This window comes from Schistocerca nitens, chromosome 3 (assembly GCF_023898315.1).
Source record: "Schistocerca nitens isolate TAMUIC-IGC-003100 chromosome 3, iqSchNite1.1, whole genome shotgun sequence".
NCBI lineage: Eukaryota > Metazoa > Arthropoda > Insecta > Orthoptera > Acrididae > Schistocerca > Schistocerca nitens.
The window spans coordinates 715,008,704-715,032,734 of NC_064616.1; the positions used below are offsets into that span (position 1 = coordinate 715,008,704).

At 38.4% G+C, this 24,031-nt stretch overlaps 1 protein-coding gene across 1 annotated transcript in view; it reads right to left on the reverse strand.

Moving 5' to 3' along the window:
- The window catches only part of LOC126249733 (endoribonuclease Dcr-1-like), a 284,524-nt gene that overhangs the window by 152,569 nt on the left and 107,924 nt on the right, over positions 1 to 24,031 (reverse strand). The window contains exon 8 of the mRNA XM_049951411.1: positions 17,349 to 17,475. Coding sequence (XP_049807368.1) covers positions 17,349 to 17,475 — 127 coding nt within the window. The remainder of the gene's footprint in view (positions 1 to 17,348; positions 17,476 to 24,031) is intronic.

Sequence of the window (24,031 nt, forward strand, 5' to 3'; positions counted from 1 at the left end):
TTTTAATAGTAAGGATATGCAGATCATCTTCAGGAAATTTTAACCTCCTCATAAAGTATCTGGAAGCTCTGTTGTCCCATCTCACAGTAAAAAACAAGGAAATAGTGGTTGCTCGTGATTTTAATGTGGATTAATTGAAAAGCTCTGTCAGTGAAAAAGTATTGCAATCTGTAACACTGTCATTCAATTTAGTGCCTACTGTGAACTTTGCAACAAGGATATGTAAATGCTCTGAGATTGCTTTTGATAATATTTTTGTAGACAAATCTAGGAAAAAAGTTACATGCAGTAACTTGTGCTAAATGTTGAAACTTGCCAGGATAAAAAAATCTATTAAATCTGAGTACAGGACGGTAATAAATTAGTCAAAAATTGAGAAATTTAGAAAATTGCTAAGAGACATTAACTGCAGAGATGTTTACAGTACTTCCGACTCAAAAGGAAAATACAAAGCATTCATTAAAAAAGTTACTTCTACTTTTGCAAACTGTTTTCCCATAAAGGTAACTCAAAATCACACAGAAGTCTAAAACCACAGACTACACAAGCAGATAAAGTTAGTGAACTGCCTATATATGTTGACTCTGAAATTACTGGTATATTGGAGCACCACTTAAAGAATTTGACAATTCAGAGGCTTCCTTTGCCAGAATACAGATTAGCTGGCTGTTTTTCGAGTTCCTTGCAGGGTGGGGGAATGGCCATATACACAAAAAAAAAAACAGTATTCCATTTGAGTCCATAAACGTATCACAGAACTGCATTGAACAGATATTTGAATGTTGTGCAGGGGCAATTGAATTTAGTGAAGCTAAACTTCTAATTATTGTTGTTTATAGGTCCTCTAGCTCTGACTTCAGAGCATTTCTTCTCAGGCTACAGAGGTTTCTTGATTCACTTTGTAGGAAGTACCAGAAATTAGTTACATGTGGTGAATTCATTATTAATTTTGTATATGAATGTGCAAGAAAAAGTATGTTGGTAGATCTCCTAAATTCATATGTTCTGATGCATACTGTGTTTTTTTTTTAACTAGGGTGCCAGGGAAAAGTAGCAGAGCCATAGACAATATTTTTATTCATTCTTCATTACTAGATTGGCATTCTGTTAGTAAAAGGTTGAATGGCCTTTCAGACCATGACACACAAATTTTAACACTAAAAGGATTTTGTACTCAAACAAATGTCACATATAATTACAAACTATTTAGGAAATTTAATCCAACAGCAATACAGAGTTTTTAAAACTCCGTCAAGGAACAAGAGTGGCAGGATGTTCATAGTGTCAATAACATAGATGACAAATATAATGCTTTCCTTAACACATTTCTGATGCTCTTTAAGAGTTGCTTTCCATTAGAGCGTTCTAAACGGGATACTAGCAGTAAAAGGCAGCCTGGGTGTCTGACTAGTGGGATAAGGATATCATGTAGAACAAAGTGGGAATTATATCAAAATGTCAGAAGTAGTAACAATCAAGCTACAGTAGCCCATTACAAGCAGTACTGTAAGGTGCTTAAAAACGTTATTAAAAAGGCAAAGAGTATGTGGTACGCAAATAGAATAGCTAATTCACAGGATAAAATTAAAACCATATGGTCAGCTGTGAAGGAAGTGCCTGGTCAGCAGCACAAGGTCGACACTGTAAAGTCCGTTCGTAGCAAAAATACTTGTTACTGATAAATCAGATATATGTAATATGTACAGTATTTAGCAATTATTTTCCGAGTATTGCTGGTGAATTAAATACAAATTTAATTTCCACGGGGAATCATACAACTCTCTTGGCAAATGCCATTCTGAGACTGATGTCTGAAATACTCCTCTGCGATACAGACAAAGGGGAGACTGAGTCAATAATTAAATCACCAAAGACTAAGGACTCTCATGGATATAATGGAGTGCCTCACAAAATATTAAAGTAATGTGCTGCACATATTAGTCCTGTATTTAGCCATATTTGTAATTTTTCCTTTAGGAATGGTCAGTTTCTTGAACGATTAAAGTACTCAGCAGTAAAGCCGCTTTTTAAAAAGGGAGAAAGGGATAATGTAGACAATTTTAGACCTATTTCTATGCCATCAGTGTTTGCTAAAGTTATTGGAACGGTCATGTATGAAAGGATAATTCATATTTTAGATAACATAATTTGCTATCAAATGTACAGTTCACCTTTAGAAGTCATTTAACAACTGAAAATGCTAGAAAATGCTATATTCTCTTTTCTCTGTGAGATACTGGATGGATTAAACAAAAGGTTTCAAATGCTAGGCATATTTTTTGATTTGACTAAGGCGTTTGATTGTGTTGATCACAAAATATTGCTCCGGAAGTTGGACCATAACAGAATACGGGGAGTAGCTCACAATTGGTTCACCTCTTACTTTAGCAACAGACAGCAAAAGGTCACTATTCACAATGTTGAGAATGGCTGTGGTGTGGGGTCTGAGTGGGGTATAGTCAAGTGGGGGGTGCCACAGGGATCAGTGTTGGGGACACTCCTGTTCCTTATTTATATAAATGATATACCCTCTAGTATTACAGGTAACTCTAAAATATTTCTGTTTGCTGATGACACTAGCTTGTTAGTAAAGATTGTTGTGTGCAACATTGGCTCGGTTTCAAATAGAGCAGTTCATGACCCAAGTTCATTGCTTGTAGAAAATAAACTAACCTGATGTTTTAATTTCAGAGAATGGGCATATGATCAGTGAAACTGAACAGTTCAAATCTCTAGGAGTTCAGATAGATAGTAAACTGTTGTGGAAATCCCACGTTATGGATCTTGTTCAAAGACTTAATGCTGCCATTTTTACTATTCGAACGGTATCTGAAGTAAGTGACCGTTCAACGTGAAAATTAGTCTACTTTGCTTATTTTCATTCGCTTATGTCATATGGTATTAAATTTTGGGGTAACTCTTCCCATTCTAAAAGGATATTTTTGGCTCAGAAACGGGTGGTTCGGGCAATAAGTGGTGTAAGTTTACAAACCTCTTGTCGACCCCTGTTCATGAGTTTGGTTATTTTGACATTCATACACACACACACACACACACACACACACACACACACACACACACACACACACACACACACACACTTTACTGACATTTATTTTTAACAATATTAGATTATTCCCAACAATAAGCAGCTTTCACTCAGTTAATACTCAGCAGAAATCAAACCTGCATTTGGATCGGATCGGACTTCCTTAACTCTTGTGCAGAAAGGTGTGCAGTATACTGCTGCATCCATTTTCAATAAGCTTCCACAAGAATTCAAAAACCTTAACAGTAATACATGCGCTCGCAAAGCGAAACTGAAGAGTTTCCTCATGGGTCACTACTCCTATTCTGTCGAGGGGTTTCTTGAAAAATTATGCTGATTCTTGTATTTTTGATTGCATTTACTTACACTTATGGCTTGTCTTGTTTCGGGTTTATAAATATTTTATTTTTATCCGTTATTACTTTTATGTTGTAATTTCATGTACTGACCTGTTCCATGACCTTGGAGATTTGCTCCTCAATTTGTTTCTACAGAAATTGACGTTTAAATAAATAATACATACAGGAATAAGGATATCATGTGGGACAATAAGGAGACTGCATCTACAATCCAGGAACAGCTCTGACGTTAGCATTGTAACACATTACAAAGAATACTGCAAAATATTGAAGCAAGTAACCCAGAAATCGAAGAAGCTTCATTATGACAAAAAGATAATAATCACATCAGGCAACAAAATAGAAAAAACTGTACGGGATATAGAGAAGACAGAGAGAGGTGGAGCCAAAAGGGAAGAGGGACAGATAGCTCTAAAGTTAAGTGAGACATTGGTAATAAGTACATGCAGTGTTTCAAACCTCTTGAACAAGTATTTTATTTCTGTTACTGACAGCTTGGGGTTATCAGGTTCAGTGAACAGTGCAATGGAGTATCTGAGACCAGTCTTTAAATATAACTTCAGTAAAATGGAAACAACACTCACGTCTTCCAAACAAGTAGCATCCATCATAAAATCCTTGAAATCTAAGTATTCCAGTGGGTATGATAACATATCAATGAAGTTAGAGTGCTCATGCAAGTTGTCTATCTTAAGTTATTTGTGTAATCAATCTCTTGTCAGTGGAACATTTCCAGACTGGCTAAAATATGCTGAAGTTAAGCCGCTCTAGAAGAAGGGGGATAAAGAAATACCATCAAACTATTGACCAATTTCACTTTTTCCGGCGTTTTCAAAAACATTTGGAAAGGTTGTGTTCAATGTCTCCTTACGCATATGACTGCAAATAATATATTTCCCAAGTAACAGTTTTGGTTTCTTAAGGGTTCTGATATAGAGGAAGCTGTTTACACTTACACAGAAAATGTACTCAATTCATTAGATAATAAATTAGAGACTACTAGCATTTTCTGCGGCCTGTCAAAAGCCTTTGACTGTGCGAACCACAGCATTCTCTCAAGTAAATTAGAATATTACGGTGTCACTGGCAATGCTGCAAAATGGTTTAAGTCTTATCTAACTAACAGGAAACCAAGGATGCATGCAAGGGAGAAGTCCCTGGAGTCGCGCTATTCATCTGTATCCTCAGTTGGATAGAGCATCTACCATGTAAGCAGGAGATTCCGGGTTCAAGTCCCGGTCAGGGCACACATTTTCAGCTGTCCCCATCAAGCTATATCAACAACACCTGTCGGCAGCTGAGGGTTTCAATTAATTATCATTTACCAAGGATGTTGTCGTGAAATATCTGTGCAGTAAGCACTCACTTTCCATCTCTCTGGGAATTAATTTTGTGTGGTGTTCCTCAAAGTTCCACCTTGACTCTTTTGCTTTTTCTTGTGTACATCAATGATCTCTCGTCTGTCACATTGCCAGATGCTAAGTTTGTTTTGTTTGTAGATGATACGAACATTGAAATAAGCAGCAAGTCAAGTACATATTTAGAAATAGCTGCTAATCAAATTTTCAGTGTCATTAATAAATGGTTTAAAGCTAATTCACTGCCATTAAACTTTGAAAAGACCCACAATTACAACTCAATAATAGATTCATTTGGGAAGGGCATACCACAGAACTGCTTAAGTGCCTAAGAAAGTCTGTATTTGCAGTGAGAATGATCTCATATATATAAACTTGCATAATTTGCTTACTTCCATTCTATTATGTCATACAGGATCATGTTCTGGGGTAAATAATGAAACCGAACAAACGTTTTTAGTGTGCAGAAGCATGTAACAAGAATCATTTGTGGCGTAAATTCAAGAACATCATGTAGAAACCTGTTCAAGGAACTTTGTGTTCTAACCACTGCTTCTCAGTATATTTATTCCTTAATTCGATTTGTTGCAAGTAATATTCTTTATCTACATCCCCAACCAATAGTTCAATACATAGTATTGAAACCAGGAATAAGAACAACCTACATGAAGACCTAAAATCACGTGCCTTGGTCCAAAAAGGCGTCCAATGTTCAGGAATACACGTTTTCAATAAACTGCCAGCCACCATTAAAAACTTGGTTTCAAATAAAGCACAGTCTATACAGAGTTTGAAATATTTTTTGATAGGAAACTCCTTCTACTCTATAGATGAATATCTTAACAGGGACTGTTAGATCAGCTTAAGTAAAAATGTCTGTTAGATTTCAGTTTTGGCAGCACTTGGTCACAACAGTCAAGATTAAATATTTTGTGTATGATAAATTTATTAAAAGTGCATAACAATGTTTCATTACTTGTACTAATTCTGTAAATATTAGTAGCTCCAGTTTACAGTAATGTATTCACCTATTCTCACAATCTCCCGAACAAATGATCAGGGTAATAATTACTATATTTAAATGTTTTATGTTTTTTATGTTATTCTTTATGGCACGTTCCACACCCACAAAAATGATCATTTTTTGGGTCTATGGAACAAAAACTGAATCTAATCTATTCTGTGAGGATCAATCCATGCAACAGACAACTTGCACGAATACTCTTGAATCAACACTAATGAGGACAGACAGCAACTCATCCTAAAGATGATTGCTGAGCCGCAGACAGGCACATGGAAAAGACAACCACACTCTCACAAATAAATTTTTGGCCATAGCCTTTGTCAGAAAATGAGAGCACACACATTCACACAATCACTCAGACACTACTCACGCACACATGACCTCCGTCTCCGACTGCTGCGTCAACAGTGTGAGAATCAGATACAAACAAACGACTCTTCACACCTCCCTGCCTCTCGTCGGCAGCTGCTAGGCTAGCGGCACCAAGTGGTGGCAGCACTGACTGCAGGCTGCGGGGAAGGGGGAAGCGGCGCACATACTTAGCTGCCCCTAGTCAGTGTGATGCACATCTCAGTAAACAAACGATTTCAGCTACTGAGACAAAAAACGAGATTTTTCCAGTGTGTGTGTGTGTGTGTGTGTGTGTGTGTGTGTGTGTGTGTTTTCCCCGACATTTTCCTATTTCCCTGACATGTTTGAAATTCCCTGATTTCCAGAACTTGTGGCAACCCTGGAATCTATGGATAATAGTCTGCACCGACTACCTCACCCGCTATGCTGTCTTCAAACCTGTGCCAACTGCCAAAGTTCTGGAAATTCCATGGTTTCTTGCAGAAGATACCATTTTGAAGCATGGAATGCATTGTGTGATGTCCTCTAATTGTAGAAAAGTTCTCCAGGTGAAACTATTATCAGAGGTAATTTCAATCTGCAGTATCACCTGCAAGATGGCAATTGGCTACCACCCACAGATGAATGGTCTCACAGTACACTTTAATAAGACATTGGCAGATATTATCTCAATGTACATTGATCTCAAAAAGAAAGATTGGGATATAATACTGCCAGTCATGATGTTCACATATAATGCAGCAAGGCAAGAGGCAACAGGCTTCATACCGTTCTTTCTGCTCCATGGTTGCAATGCCAAACATCAATGGATACTCTGTTTCCATTTCAACCAGATGATACTAATGAAACAACACCTCACCAGGACCAAAGTAGTAAGCAGCTGACTCACATACGGTCCTTGGACACTGAGGAGAGGGACTGAGAGCACTATAACAGCAAGCACCGGCCAGTGAGACATGGCCTGGAAAAGTTGGTATAGATTTTTACATTTATGCAGAATGTGGGACTATCAGAAAAGCTATTAAAATGTTACTGTGGGCTGTATTGTATCCTTCATTGCTTGTTGGACATCACTTTCAAAGTTGAGGATTACAATTGTTCATCAAGAATACAAAAGCACAGACATGCTGTCCATGAACTCTGCATGAAGCCGTATTACAGACTCGAGGTGCAGATGAATGATGGAGTTTCTCATTCAGAGAAACTGGTGGCCCACTCAATGATGTTGAAGCTTTGATGGGAGGGGCTACTCGATGTTCATCATAGTAAAGAATGTGTGACAACATGATCTGAACGTAAGGACCCCCAGCACTGCCATAAAGAGGACCACTGACGAGATTTAAATACAGGATGCTGTAGTTGTCTCGAATGAGAACTTCTGAAACAGTAGATCACAGTGTTTCTCTAGGACAACTGGCAATGCCACGAGCTGTGCTGTAGGCAATGTTGAGTAGTGGTTGGTGTCGCTGGCTGGCATGCTGTGGGTCAACAATTCAAATCTGATCAGCAGTATATATCTGTTATTTAGTATTTATCATCATTTCTAGAAGTTTCTTGAAATTTTTTTGTTTGTAATGTTTACATATTCAGGAATATTTAATGTCTGTATAAATAGCAGCACTCTTTATCCAGATTTATTTCTGTTCTATATGTATCTTTGTGTCCTCAATAAACATGGTTTCAATGCTAAGTCTTGTACTTCACTGATGACCCTGCTTTTGGACTCTATTCTGGTATCAATGTTAGAGAATCTCTCTTTTTATTCAACATGGTGGATTTTAATTTTTTGATAAACTTAAAAGTATCTTTAACGTAAGTGTCAGTTTTTTGTACGAATGACTGTAGGAGAGTGGCTAAGCATTTGACAATCACATAGGTTTGGCAACCAATAGTAGTAACAAAGATTTGTGAATACACCCTTGGTAGTAACACTTTTAGAATCTGTCTTGATCCCTCTGTATCTTCCATGGTAGCTTTTTTTCCTCCTCACCATGTAGCATTGTTGTTACCCCTGGAAGATAAGAATGTCTTTATTTAAATTAAAATCTCTAAGAGCTATCTTCTCACATTTCATTAAATTACTGTTAGGTGGTTTGTTCCTAAGCAATACCCTGATATTAGCAATAATATTTTCTTTTGGTATACTACACAGTGCAACCATGCTGTTTCCTATTTTGTCTTATGGTTAAAATAAACACTCAAAATTTGGAAATTTTCTGAATTATGTTAATATAAAGTTCAGAACAGAAAAAGGACGTCAAATTTCAATTTTGGATGTGCAGGTACTTGGAAAAACTGATGGAACTTTGGAGCACAAAGCCCGCAAAAAAAAAAAAAAAAAAAAAAAAAAAAAAAAAAAAAAAAAAAAAAAAAAACGCCCACTCATACTTGAAGACACCTTCACAGATATCCAATCACCATCCCAAGCAGAAAAGAAAAATAATTAAGACACTGGTGAACTGGGCTAAAAGAATCTGTGAGACCGTGTTTGGACGAAGATCTCAATCACTTCAGAATAACTTTTAGAAAAATAGGTACTCTAACAAGGAGATAAACATGACAATATGATGTAGAAGACCTGGAGCTTTTGGCGAAAAGGAAACAGCTCATTGAAAAGTTTTTGTCTCGTACATAAAAATGTCACAGACTGCATCAGTAGAGTTGTAGGAAGAGACAGTATTGATACCATGTTTAAACCGAAAATTAACTAAGGACATTTTTGTGGCCTTTGAGGATGTTTCCAGCAGCAAGGGATAAAACTTTACACATAGAAACATACCTTAGATCACAGCCCAATGCCATACAAAATCAATGCCATCAAGGGTATAAATACCAGCCACAAAAGCCTGCATTGGAGTATAAATGCTTAGTGGCTTCTTAGTTTCATGAAAATATGTTGTTATTCTATATTATAAAAGCAGAGATAAACAGTATTCTACCCTCGACAGCTGTTAATAGCATGTGCACTTGTACACTTATGTTGAAATTAGTCAATAACGGTGAGCCAATAACACTCCCCCCCCCCCCCCCCAATTCTTTAAAGAATCAAACTCCAATGTATAAAATAGCTTCAAACTCCTGATTACTTTACAAATAATGTAATGTGTTAAATACAGTACTTTATGTTAATCATGTAAGAAAACGTTCAGGAAAGGTCGGAAATTATGTTTATAGTTTGTTGTAATTTTCTGAGTGCTCTCATTGTCAACAATGGATGAGTACAGTCTGGGTAATTTGTGCTCTGTTTTAAGCAAAAGCTACTTTTTTTCGCATCTTGATGTTTACAACTTGAAGATCCCTCACTCTGTCATACAATTACAAAATTTTGCAGGTACAGTCAGTGGTATATGTGGATACTGTCTGTAACATGTATTGCAAATAGAGTTAGTAGTAAATAAATAATAAATTATAATGATGTTGGGAGAAAATATAAAAATGTAATAAATTATAACATCATGCATCATGCTGCAATAAGCAGTAGACATTTCCCCTTTGATCATTTTGTGGGGTCATCATTGAGAAAAAGTTTCATAAACATTTGAAATTGTATACAGGGTTATTACAAATGATTGAAGCGATTTCACAGCTCTACAATAACTTTATTATTTGAGATATTTTCACAATGCTTTGCACACACATACAAAAACTCAAAAAGTTTTTTTAGGCGTACACAAATGTTCGAATGTGCCCCTTTAGTGATTCGGCAGACATCAAGCCGATAATCAAGTTCCTCCCACACTCGGCGCAGCATGTCCCCATCAATGAGTTCGAAAACATCGTTGAAGCGAGCTCGCAGTTCTGGCACGTTTCTTGGTAGAGGAGGTTTAAACACTGAATCTTTCACATAACCCCACAGAAAGAAATCGCATGGGGTTAAGTCGGGAGAGCGTGGAGGCCATGACATGAACTGCTGATCATGATCTCCACCACGACCGATCCATTGGTTTTCCAATCTCCTGTTTAAGAAATGCCGAACATCATGATGGAAGTGCGGTGGAGCACCATCCTGTTGAAAGATGAAGTCGGCGCTGTCGGTCTCCAGATGTGGCATGAGCCAATTTTCCAGCATGTCCAGATACACGTGTCCTGTAACGTTTTTTTCGCAGAAGAAAAAGGGCCTTAAACTTTAAACCGTGAGATTGCACAAAACACGTTAACTTTTGGTGAATTGCGAATTTGCTGCACGAATGCGTGAGGATTCTCTACCGCCCAGATTCGCACATTGTGTCTGTTCACTTCACCATTAAGAAAAAATGTTGCTTCATCACTGAAAACACCTGAACGCATCCTCTTCCATGAGCTGTTGCAACCGCGCCGAAAATTCAAAGCGTTTGACTTTGTCATCGGGTGTCAGGGCTTGTAGCAACTGTAAATGGTAAGGCTTCTGCTTTAGCCTTTTCCGTAAGACTTTCCAAACCGTCGGCTGTGGTACGTTTAGCTCCCTGCTTGCTTTATTCGTCGACTTCCGCGGGCTACGCGTGAAACTTGCCCGCACGCGTTCAACCGTTTCTTCGCTCACTGCAGGCCGACCCGTTGATTTCCCCTTACAGAGGCATCCAGAAGCTTTAAACTGCGCATACCATCGCAGAATGGAGTTAGCAGTTGGTGGATCTTTGTTGAACTTCGTCCTGAAGTGTCGTTGCACTGTTATGACTGACTGATGTGAGTGCTTTTCAAGCACGACATACGATTTCTCGGTTCCTGTCGCCATTTTGTCTCACTGCGCTCTCGAGCGCTCTGGCGGCAGAAACCTGAAGAGCGGCTTCAGCCGAACAAAACTTTATGAGTTTTTCTACGTATCTGTAGTGTGTCGTGACCATAGGTCAATGAATGGAGCTACAGTGAATTTATGAAATCGCTTCAATCATTTGTAATAGCCCTGTATAAAGTTCATTGGAAGTCACCAAGTGCTCTCATTCTCAAATACAGGATGAATGTAGTCTGGCTAATTTGCATACCACAAGTTATGTTGCCTCACAACAGGCTAACTGTTTCTAACTGTAACACTTGTCTTACTGCGTCAAACCTTTAAAACAAGGTTACCTCTCTTGATGAGATTATGATAGCATTTCAAATTTTTATATTCAGTCAATAATAATATGAAATACTGAATTTCAAATTTTTGATGCAATAGAAATTCAGTAAATAGCCAACCAAAACTGGACTGCGCGCCATGAACAAGGTTAGCTGTTTAGTAATATAGATAAAGTATCTGTGTAAATAATATAAAGGCATGGCAGAACCATGACTTATTTTAATCAATATTTTACGGCTGTGGACCTAAACATCAGAAAATTTTGGAGAAAGTAAAAAGTCAAAGACAGCACATTATTAAGATCTATGCCACCTTCAGTCGTGATCCTCGTACCCAGCATAACATTCCACAAACTCTTCAGATGGGAATTCGTCACCTTAGATAGCCACTCACTCCTGCCACCATCCTGTACTTCATCTCCCTTAGCTTACATTGACTCTGCTGCTTCCCTATATAGGTGATTGATTGAAGTCTATTTCCTCCCCTTTTTCTGCCGCCCTCCCTGCGAAGTAGTGCAAACACTACCAACCGCCCTTCCTCCCCCGCCTCCCCCCCCCCCCAAAAAAGACCCTCCATTTTTCTACATATTTCTATTTATTATTATTTAATAGTATTATTCTATTTATTTTCTTTTTCTCTTCTATTCCATATTTACTTCCCATTCTATTGATTCTTCCTGTCAGCTTTGAAATGAAGCTGACATAGTGCTTACAAATATACTACCAAATTAGACTGACTCATTTTTCTTCAGCCTTAGTCCCTTGCCTTCTTTGGACATGCACTTTTCATAAGAAATTGATCCCACATAGCCTGGGTTCTGAGTGAACTGCCCACCAGTCAAATCTCTTTCCTCTCTGAACAAGGACTCTACTGTTCCAAAAGCTAGAACAGTTGCGATCTATTTTTTTAGTGTTTCTGTTGACAGTACTGGGAGGTGCACCTCTTGAAGTATTGAAGTACAGGGCAGCCTATGTGTCACTTTGTGATTTTAATAATTTTCTATAAATACCACTACAGGTCAAAACTTTCTGCCAGATTAAAAACGTGACAGACTGAGACAGGAGCTCGGACACTTGCTTTTCATAAACAATAATCTTACTGACTGAACAGTCATGTACAAATCTGTATTTCATTTAGAGCAAAAATGAATTTCCTTCATTTACAAATTTAACATCACTAGATGTACCTGACAGAGAAGCTGTTGCTGATCTTATTATACAACTCACTGCACAGAGCTTTCAAAAGATTTTAACAGATGCACTATGCTAAGGGATTGCTGGATGAGCTGAGTCTCCTGAACAGGAGTGTGGCAGTACATCTTCCAGTACTGTGATAATGCTTAAATTGCTCAACTGGTAAGAGTACTGCCCATTACAGGCAATATTATGAGAACAAGTTAAGATTAGGCACACAGTTTTAATCTGTCAGGCAGATTAACAACAGTGTAAACTCCACTGTTAAGTTAAAATTTCATTCTTGGGACAAGTGCATGGCTTTTTTTCTGTATTGATAATTCAGTTCCATAACACGAGGCTAGACCCCGTTAATGCTCTACTGCAGTGTGTGAGTAATTTACATGTGAAGATTACCATACCTCTCAGTCTTATAAGCTGTAGGGAATGAAATTCAGAAGAGATAGACCTGAAGGTACTTGCTGATTCACTGAAGGAGATCATGATTAGAATGACAGAGTTATTATTAACTTAGGTTTATGGTGTGTTTCAATTGGATTGTGTTGTCCCTGATTTCTGAATTTTGCATTGTTGGTTCCTGTAGGAACTCAAAGATGACATAAACAAGGGTGACTCATACATGGTATTTATTTTGTTGATGATGTTACTTTGCTTGCTGTTGGTTCTCTGCTTTCTGAAACTGGTGTTCATGTGACAGAAGACTCACTGAGTAGCATTTCAAGCGCACAAACATGAACAAATACTTCTGCCTGCCAATGATTTCACATTGAACTGATGCTTATGTTTTTTGTATGTATTCTTTGAACATATTAGATGCCATTTCGCATGAAAAGGGTTGTGGGCAGTTTTATCCTTTTTGGGGCTTCAGTCCATATGTGCTTATTTCACTTCCAGTGATTGATAATTCCTACTTTCATTCCAACTTTCTCTTCTTTCAAGAAGACTACAACATTCTGTACATCATAATAGATGACCATCCAAATGATCAACAAAGACTTCAGGTGAAGCACATTTAACTACAAATACGGTAAGGTGGGGTAAGTGCACAGGTAAATTCATAACGTTCTACTTCAAATGGCCATTCACCCTTGGTGCTTACAGCTATATTTATTTCTTTTCCTGAACTGTGGTAATGCGATTGTCCTTTTTTAAGATATGCAAGGATTGGAACTTTAATAGTGGCAACTACTTATTTACTGCTCGTACAAAATAGATATGTCTTTCAAAGTTTTACTGACCTTCAAAGTAGTCACCAGCATTGGGTATAATCTGTTACCAGCAATGTGGAAATCGGAGGATACTCTTAGCAGTGCCAGTTGTGTTGATAGTTCGAGCACTGAGGTCTCTTGCTAAGCTGGTCGTAAATTGTGTTCCAAAAATGAACAGCACAGAGACAGAAGTGATGGCACTTTCTGCAGGACCTAACCATCATTTTGCAGGACAATGCTCACACACGTACAGTGCAAGCTGTTACTGATTTGTTTTACTGATGGGGCTGTTAAGTGCTACACCACCCACTGCACTCCCCTGACTTAAGCCCTTGTGAGTTCAATTCAATTTATGAACTGAAGGAACACTTCATGGCATTCACTTCAGAACTGCTACAAATTCGTCCGGCAATACACCGCACCGCTCGAACTGTCAACACAACTGGCACTGCTAAGAGTATCCTACGACTTCCACATTGCTGGCAATGGGTTATACACAATGGTGGTGACTTCTTTGAAGGTCAGTAAAACTTTGAAACACATATCTATTCTGTACGAGCAGTAAATAAATAGTTTCCACTATTAAAGTTCCAACCCTTGTATTCCAAAAATATTTTTAAAATAGTTGTAGTCTTCTAAACTGAATAAATTATTTATCAATCGAAAGGGGAAAGTCTGTAGATTTTTAAAATGGAAAAAAGTAAAAATTGAGTATTTCAAGATTTTGAACCTTTCCGGCGCCCCTTAATGTAGAGCAAGAACATTAATGGAAGCAGGCAGACAGCTAACAATTTAACCCACAATATGTAATGTCTCCAACAGAATGTAATGATTGATACAATCAAATGCCTTAGACAAGTCAGTGCTCATAAATTAGCAATAAAAAAATTTTGTGCTCATAATCTGTAAAAATATCTCAGTATAATGCCATTTTGAAATCCAAACATTTATGTTTAATGTCCAATAAATATGCAGATGGGTGACATCCTGAGAATAAATCATGGATGTTTTTTGAATCTTCAGTTATCAAATTTTGGGAATGCTATCTATGCAGTGGTCATATGTTGAGTAAAAACGCATTGACTGAAGGATAACACTGTTGAATAATTAATGCATTTTGATACAAAATCAGTCGAGCTGTTCATGTTAACCTAGCAGGTGACAAAGGATGTGTAGGTGAACAGATGTTGGAATTTTGTCTTTCTGTAGGCAGATTTATAAAAAGTTAAGTTAATTTAACTAACACTAATTGCACTTAAAATTATTTCTAAAACTGCATTATTTGGTGTAAGATGAGAGATACACACTTTATAGTGTTTTACCTTACATTACACAACACAGATTCACCCACAGAACAACCAGCCCTTGAATTATATTTATACTTCATAAATATTTAAACACATATTTTGAAATATTACAACAAGCAAAACACACACTAGTTTTACAGGCAAGAGGCTGACAAATTATTGCATATAAGTGTAAAATGTAGTTAATGCATTATTGCAGGTCTGTTGGATATGTTATTGTAATGTGTGTAGATTTCTTTATTTTTCAATTTCTGTAGTTTTAAATAGGAGCATAATAATTATATTAGACCAATTCTAGTATATTTTTATTTTCAGATTAATAATCCAGACATGAGGGTTAAAATCATTAAAGAATTTGTGATGGAACATTTTCCCAATAAACCAATAACACTGTATGCATTAGAAGTTGAAAAGATAACAACTTCAAAGAAACCAAATCTTACTATCAACATTGATGGAATAATAGCCACACCCTTTGTTGGTGGGAGTTTCACAAGGTGAGTCATGATTTTTCTTTTATGTCTTAAAATTGTTTATTACATAATTGGTGCAACTAAATAATTTTTTTCAGAGCTATAATAATTCTATTGTTTTACTTTTAGGAAGAAGCACAGGAATATATTGAAATGGGAACAATCAACAGTCTCTTTAAGCTGGGAAGAAGCATTGGATTTATAGGTAAATATACTTCACATCAATAAGTGCTTTGAGAACTAATATTCAAGCAGAGAGTGACTTGGTGATTGTGAAAGTGGCCACAGAAATTTGTTATGCTGGTACAAAAGTTGAAGGAGTTAAAAAATATAAGTTCACATATACATAAAGAAAGAACTAAATGTGAACAGATAATTTATTTTAAATAACACTGATGTTTAGGAAGATATTAAGTCTGTAGAGTGATAGTTTATTACAATGAGATGTCAAAAAATCAAAATATTAGCCAAATACATAAATAATGATTTAGTGTAGGAAAGGATGTCTGAAGGTGAAAATAACAAAATTTATAGAACAATAAAAAAGCACTGTTGTGGAAACAAGATACTCCCCAAGAAAAGTGGGATAAAATTAAGCAAAATGACACAGTATTTAAGAGATGAAATTCATATACACCGACGAGTTTCATCTCCTTTCTGGTTGAATAATCCTCAGGTAACCCCAAATTGTACTAGGCAAATGTTGATATGGATCCTTTAGAACTGTTAAGGCTAAGTTCTTTCCTAGTTCTTGTCCTATGCTGTTATTGTTGTCAGTGTGATACTAACACTAATGGAAGCCTGAGAGTCAGATAAAAATAGTACGACAGTAAATCCATGAATAAAATGAAGGCAAATAATCGTCATTTGAGACAAAGGAGAGAAGGGAGAAGAGTGGTGATAAATATTCATCAGAGATCCATTTGTTGAGGGCACTGGATTCATTGTGTTAACTATGGTCACTAGAAATATTCTGCCATGTTTTCACAAAAATATTTATTGTTATAGTTTATACATATCTACGTTCTCTGAAACTAATTGGGGGATTAGTAATCGCATGTCTCCTCTGGAAATGTGATGTCCTTATCCGACGCTCTTAGAAGTCTCTCTCCATGTGAAACGACTTCCCTCTTGTTTTTTCTGTGTATGTCGTTACAGCTGATTCTTGTTGTATTGTCGCCTGCATTTACTTAAACTTATGGACTGACTTGTTCACATTCATAAACATTTTATTTTTATCTGATATTACTTTTATGTTATACTTTCATGTACTGATGCATTCCATGACCCTCAGACATGACAGGCACAACCTCTTTCTGCTTGAAGCTTTGGAGATTCTTGATCAGGAGGATTAGTATTCATAATTGCCATTGTTGACTGGCTGTTGTCGGTGTTCAACTTCCCACATAAGGTGTTGAAAATTTTTGGGAACTGAGAGCTATGTTTGTCCCATGTGCAACTATGGAGCCACAATGTCCGTCTAGGCAAATACTTAGAAGCATCACGTGTAAATGAGAAAAAAAGGTGGATGGGGAAAGCGGGCACAGAGGGGTCTTAGCACGGCACACATCACAGTGCTCTACATTAATGGATTCATCTTCTCAACTTCGGACTGAGGTTTCTCTTTGTTAATAGAGCTACTATATAGTGACAGTGATTTCATCAGCAACGTAACAGGTGTTCCAACCAGCTAGTACATGTTTTAGCTTCATTTCCATTGCATTAGTTTTTCACAATTGTAAGACATCACTCTTTCTTCACTCCACATTTACAACAATGCTATACTTCCAGATAGCATACAATCAGCTTTTCCTGATGGCTCAAACTTCAATTTATCTTCTTATTTCATAAGGTAACGATCTTATTTCTCACAGCAATAGGAACTACAGGGCATCTTTCAAATATATGAGTTATAGAAGTTCAAGTAGCAAACAAAAAAAATCGGCGAAGTACTTCTAATTTCATTTTATAAATAGTTGTGACAAACTTACCGAATTTTCACAAGTACAGTTGAAATCATACACAGCAAAAGAAAATGCCTCTCATATGGTGTCTTCACTTTTAGTTTTTCTACATGCAGCAAAAGTGAGAATGCTGCTCTGTCAGCACACCATGGGCCTAAAGCAAAATGGAAGCAGTGTTAAAATGACTTAAATAAGTAAAAAAATTAAACAAACTGTTGTCACACATTCACTGGTTTATCAATGTCAACGGAATGTCACAAACACATTAAATACAGAATATCACCAACAGGAGATGTACAAATGCATGAAAGATATACATAGATAACATCCTGAAGAGCAATTTTAGGTGAGGAATAAAGTACACTACATAGCACAAAAGGGTTCTTTTTTTAAAAAAAGAAAAAAATCTTATCAAAAGTGTAAATAATGGAAGTGTAAATACACACGAAGTACATATGCTTTTCCACAGAATAAACAGATAAATATGCATAAAAGCCTGATGGGACAAAGTTGGATGCATGAATAGTAACTGCTATCTGAATGAGCATGAACAGTAACTGCTATGTGAATGATCATCACTTGGCCAAATCAATTCTGTTTGGTCATATGTTGTCTGTTAGTGATTAATAATTGCAACAAATTATTATTGTGCAGTTGCACTGTACTAGGCAGCAAAGTAATAGTTGTAATGAAGCCAATATTGCAGCTATTGTTCATAATATTGGAACAGATTTTTCTTGATCTTATTATTCATGTACGATTTTTAAGTTCCAATAGCACAAATAAACAGAAACAATAAACACACATTGGTTGTAGTGGTTTACTAATACCAAATTTGTATGATGATTTCAATAAAAAGTTGAAACAATAAGGAGAAAAAACACTTCCTACTCCATTTGATTGATTATTATGCTTTGTTCATGTTTGTTGTATGCTGTGAAGAAGAAGAAAGAAGAAGCAGAAGAATGAAAGTTTGTAAATTGTGCTACTGTGTTCAACTTTCTGTTTATGTGCCTATCCCCTGCTCGATGCCAGCAATATATTTTGAGTAGCTATACTTATTCACCCCATTGTCTGTATTCCAAGCAAAATATGGACAACAGAGCTGCCACAGGTATAAATGTAGAACACACATTTAACAGTACTAAAATTAACAGGTGTTGTACAGCAAGTCTTAAGAGTACTGGCATTTCATACATTTCCTAATATAGCTTCATAAAGAAGCAGAACAGTACTGTTTTGTTCCAGGAACAGTTGATTTTCAAGCTGATAATGCTGAAATAGTTTAGGAATAAGAAGTTCTGGATAACTGCTTTGATGAATGTTTTCCAATAATCTAAGTCTTAAGAACAATTAAGCTCATCGTTTCTAACAGCAAGGCCAAGAAGAGCGAGATAGCATATTGACACATGAACTGCACAAAAAATTCCAGTAGCAGACATTATTCTCACAATGAGAATATACATCAAATATAGTAAAAGGAATCATAACCTTGGAACACATTCTAAGTGAAAAGATTTGGAAGAAACAGCTCAGTGACAATTATGCACTACACAAGTTTGGGACAATCACTTGTAGCAAAATGAGTACACATATGCTGAAAACACAGTTGTTATGATGTCTCAGCTTCATGCAACATATCACTGTACCTTAATCTGCAGAAAATGAGGTAAACTTGTATTTCAACTGAACAAAAAGATTTGTTGCTGGGGAATACAGCCTCGAACACAGCTGTTTTCAAATTCAAAGTAAAAATGTATTCTAGTGGCAGCAGCCTTCTGAGGAATGAATTATAGGTGAGAAGATACATATGTGGTTCTCTTACTTCTTGCTACTACAAAAATTTTACAGTTGAGTCACAGAAAACCAAAGCCTATAAAAAAACGCCTGCGTAAAACGCTGATGGGAAAAAAAGTCCACCCCTTTAGAGGTTTCCAATTCACTCAAGATTTACTGTTACATCAGTGCATATGGAGTACATGAAATGATTGCATTTATAGAACAATGGCACAAGCAGTTATGAGGTACCACGTATCAACCCGTGCTGAAACACCTGTATTAGTATGTGGTGTAGCCTCCACGGGCAGCAATACACACACTGACTCTGAATCCAGTCAATCATACAGATGGCAAATACCACCCTACGATGTGTTATGCCGCGGCTCCTTGATCTGTTCACATAGTTCTGTACAAGTAGTTGGTTGGCAGTCGCAGGAGTCACACCTGCAAAGATGACGTCGATTTTGATCCGATTATGCCACCTGTGGGATAGTATATGTACTGATAATGGTTTCAATGTCGCCCGCCGAGAGACTGCATAGTGGCATAGCTACCAGAGCACCTCCGTGTCTACCCTTTAGTAGGGAATGCTCGTAGCCAGAAGGCTCACAGTAGTGCAAATGTGTGAAGCAAGCAGGCAACCACGCAAGGAGTGTTCCCTACAGCCAAACGAATGAGTTTGAAAGGGATCAAATTGTGGCCATCCGAGTGGTGGGATGGTCCTTTCGGAGAACTGCCACATAAGTTGGATGTGCTGTGTCAGTTGTGCAACACTGCTGGTATCAGTTGTCACGAGAACATTCTTGCTCCCATTGACAAGGTTCTGGACATCCACACAGCAGATGCCTGCTAAGATCTTTATATTGTAAGGGCAGCAGATTGTACACCTACCACAGCACAGATAAGAGGGACTGTGAGCCCAGATGTGTCAACACGAACTGTTGTGAACTAGTTATTAGCAGTGGGACTACGGGCGTGCACGCCTCTTGCCAGTCTTCCACTCGTGCCACAGCACTGATGTGCACGGCTTGACTGGTGCTGTCAGAGGATCACTGTGGTCTTCAGCAATAAAAGCAGATTCTGCCTGCATTCAAGTAATGGTCATTTGCGCATATAACATAGCATGGTGAGCACTGTCTCGTAGAGTGCATTTGTCCAAGACACAATGGCCCCACACCAGGTCTTATGGCCAGGGGTGTGATAAGCTGCAACTCTTGTTCACCTTTAGTGTCTCTGGAGGGGATGCTAACCAGTGCTTGGTACATGCAGAATATTGTTAGACCTGTTCTCTTGCCATTCTTGCAATGGGAAGGTGATGTGTTGTTCCAACAGGACATACTCACCCACATACTGCCTATGAAACTCAACGTGCTCTGAAAGGTGTGGAGCAACTTCCCTGGCCAGCACTATCTCTGGATTTGTCTCCAATTGGGCAAGTGTGGACTTCCATGACATCCAAACTAAGATCCAACATTTTCACTGTTGAGATACTACTTAACTGTACATTTAAAAGTTTACGTAAGATTGTGCACCTCTTCAACAACTGATATTCTCTGTGATATGGTTTTATAAATGATTCCGAGTCATTTTTACTAGTGTCATCACATAAAAATACTTTGAACTCTCAGAAATATCAACGTGCAGTGTCACAAATCATTTTAAAATTGTGCAAAGAGGATAATGGGCATCAAAATGGGCAATAGATATCACTAGCCCTTCACAATGCCTAGTGTTCTGGCATCAATAAAGTTATTGAGAAGTCAGCCCAAGACTGCCCACAACAACAAAGTACATCTTTTGTATTTTACCCTTAGCTTCTCCCAATTGAGTTATGGCAGCGACAGCAAGCCTCTACTAACATTTCAGGTGGCTAATAGTGATGGTCATTCCAAATTTCTTGCACTGCTGATCACTTCCATGCTGTCAAAAATATTCTGAATTTGTGGTCTTTTCAATCTACTGCTGAGACTTCTGAAACTTTCTCTGCCAAAAACTGGATTAAGTCTCTCCTGGTGCCCCTGTTCTATGATTACAAGGGATGTGCTTGACTCCAAACACTCTGCACTGTATGAAAATGTGCTCAAAATATAAATCGCTAACACCAATTTCTATGCAAAACTGCATATCTTACCCCAAGTATTCAAGGTCTAAGAGAGAAGCTTCAGTAACACAAAGAAACAAAACATCAACATAATAGGAGCAAAAGTATACATTTCCCTCTGCTTAAAATATGGTACTTACATAATCTGATCAGCAAACTTTTTCTACTGGTCTGGTAGTGTTGGACAGCTATTCAGTCTTAAAACTGTGGGTGTAGGATTTCAGTGAAATCATATGTTAAAATCATAACCTTCCTTTTGTCATGCATATTTTAATGTAAGTTTGTACTTCAGTGCAAAAAGTATATTGTACAGCACAGAGTTAAGTCTGATGAAATGACAATCATATAACTTTACTAGTGTTTTCTCACACTGTAGTATTACAAAATCAATGATCCATCTCATTAGAGCTTATATTACCTAAAGTAGTACATATCAAGAGGTCAGCAACATTTTATTGTCTTCGGTCCTATTATATTGACATTTTGTTTCTTTGCATTACCAAAGTTCCTCTCTTAGTCCTTGAATAGGTGATCATGCAAATGTCTCCTGCAGTAAGACACACAGTTTTGCATGAGAAAGGCTCGTAACACCAGTTGGTTGGATGATTAAAGGGACCAAACTAATAGGTCATTAGGCTCTTTTTTCCTTGAACGGAGAGGTCTATATAACTATACATCAGAGGTGGCCCCCACGCAAAACCCAGAGGCAGAAGACCATAAGGTCTACTGAAGGTCAATGAAGGCTAGATAAGGGACAGAAAAGAAGAAAGTGAGACATAGGTAGAAAGACAGGCGAGGTGCCCCATGTAGGGAGCAGCTGGAAGCTCCCAAAATCAGAGTGCAATGAGGGGACATACAGCCCCCCCCCCCCCCCCTCTACCACTTACCAGAGGTACCCCACTCAGAAACTGCCTAGGAAAGACCAGATACATGGCTAGGGGAAGAGAGATTAGAAGAGCAGCTAGGGTGAGGGCAGGGGTGGACCACCAAGGCCACACAGCTGCAGCCCGGTCCGGGCATACAGGGAATCCTGGATAGCAATGACCAAGGGATGGCAAGGGAAACACTGGTTAAGATCTTGCAAACTGCTTGAGGAGTCACTGCAGATGAGGAAGGACTCACGGGTGTTGGAATGGGTATGTTCAGGAGCACGAGAGATGGCTACAAACTCCGCAGTGAAAACACTACAGCCATCAGGCAAGGAGCACAGTTCATTATGTCCTGTGAGAGTATAAGCAAATTGTATCTGACCATCAATCATCAAGTCATCAGTATAGACTATTTCTGAACCCCAGGATGCACCAAGGATGGAGAAAAATTGGTGGCAGAAGGCTTCGGAACGAACCGAGTCTTCTGGACCTTGTGATAGGGCAAGATGAAGCTGTGGTCATGGTTGCACCACCGAGGTGTAAGTGAGTGGGCCTGGGTTGGGTTGTTTGGGGGAAGAGACCAAACTGCAAGATCATTGGTCTCATCAGATTAGGGAAGGACGGGGAAGGAAGTCATCCGTGCCCTTCCAAAGGAACCATCCCAGCATTTGCCTGGAGCGATTTAGGAAAATCACGGGAAACCTAAATTAAGATGGCCGGACGCGGGATTGAACCGTCATCCTCCCGAATGCGAGTCCAGTGCGCTAACCACTGCACCACCTCGCTCGGTTGTGTGGGCCTGGAGGAGAATTGGTAGAAGGAACAACTGGAGTTCAGAGAGGAGGTCCGGGATGAGGATTGCGAAAGTACTCCCTGATCTGGGCCGCCATTGTGGGAGATGAGTTTCCGTGTTTGGAAAGAGGAGATGGTACTTTGGATGCTTAGGTGATCTGTGAATGGGTGCAGCATAACTGACAAGCTGTTGCTGGTGGCTAATCCGCCGTGGAAGGACCCCAGCCTCCACGAGTAAGCTGTTCACAGGGCTAATTCGAAAGGCTCCTGTTGCAAACTGAACCGATGTATAAGATCCAACATCTGCAATGTTCAGAGCAATGCCAAACTATATGCCAGACTCCCATAAAAGATTGGATTGTATCAGGGCTTTGTAAAGCTGCAGAAGGGTAGTGCGGTGTGCACCCTAGCTGGTGTTACTCAGGCAGTGGAGTGTATTAAGGGGCAGCCAGCACTTTCACTTAAGCTGGCAAAGATGGGGAATTCACGGCAACTGAGCATCGAAGATCAGTCCAACATGTGAGTCTTGGCAGCTGAAAACCGAAAGCCATGGGTGAGGGCCCATGCCAGCACCTTTTTTATGGTACTTTGTAGCCTACGTTCAACGACACCACACTAGAGGAGCAACAGTAGAGGCAAAAGTTGAGGGTTATACTGAGGACCCCACAGCTGCTGCTATTCCATTGACAGTTATTAGAAAGAGAGCGACACTCAGTACGGAGCCCTGCGGTACCCCAATCTTGTAGACATAGGGAGAACTGTGTGAGGTACAAAATCTGGAAAATACAATGAGACAAGAAGTTCTGGATAAAAATTTCGAGCAAACATGGAGACCCCACTCATGTAAGGTAGTAAGGATGTGGTTGTTTTTTTTTTTTTTTTTTTTTATGGCGCACGAACATCTAGGGTTACATGTGCTTACGTCAGAACTTCAGAACTATAGAACAGGAAGACGGAACAGGAGGTAATAGCAACTACACATTAAGCCCAATCGACGGAAGCAAAGACAGTTAAAAACAGGGACTTGGAGAAAGGTCCATAAAATTCACCATAGAGACATCAGAGGTCCTGAACTAAAGATTAAATGTCCATCATCATATTGCTATGATGGATAAAAAGTAAAATGCGGTTGACAGCCCATGTTTTGTTCGCTACAACAACCAATAACT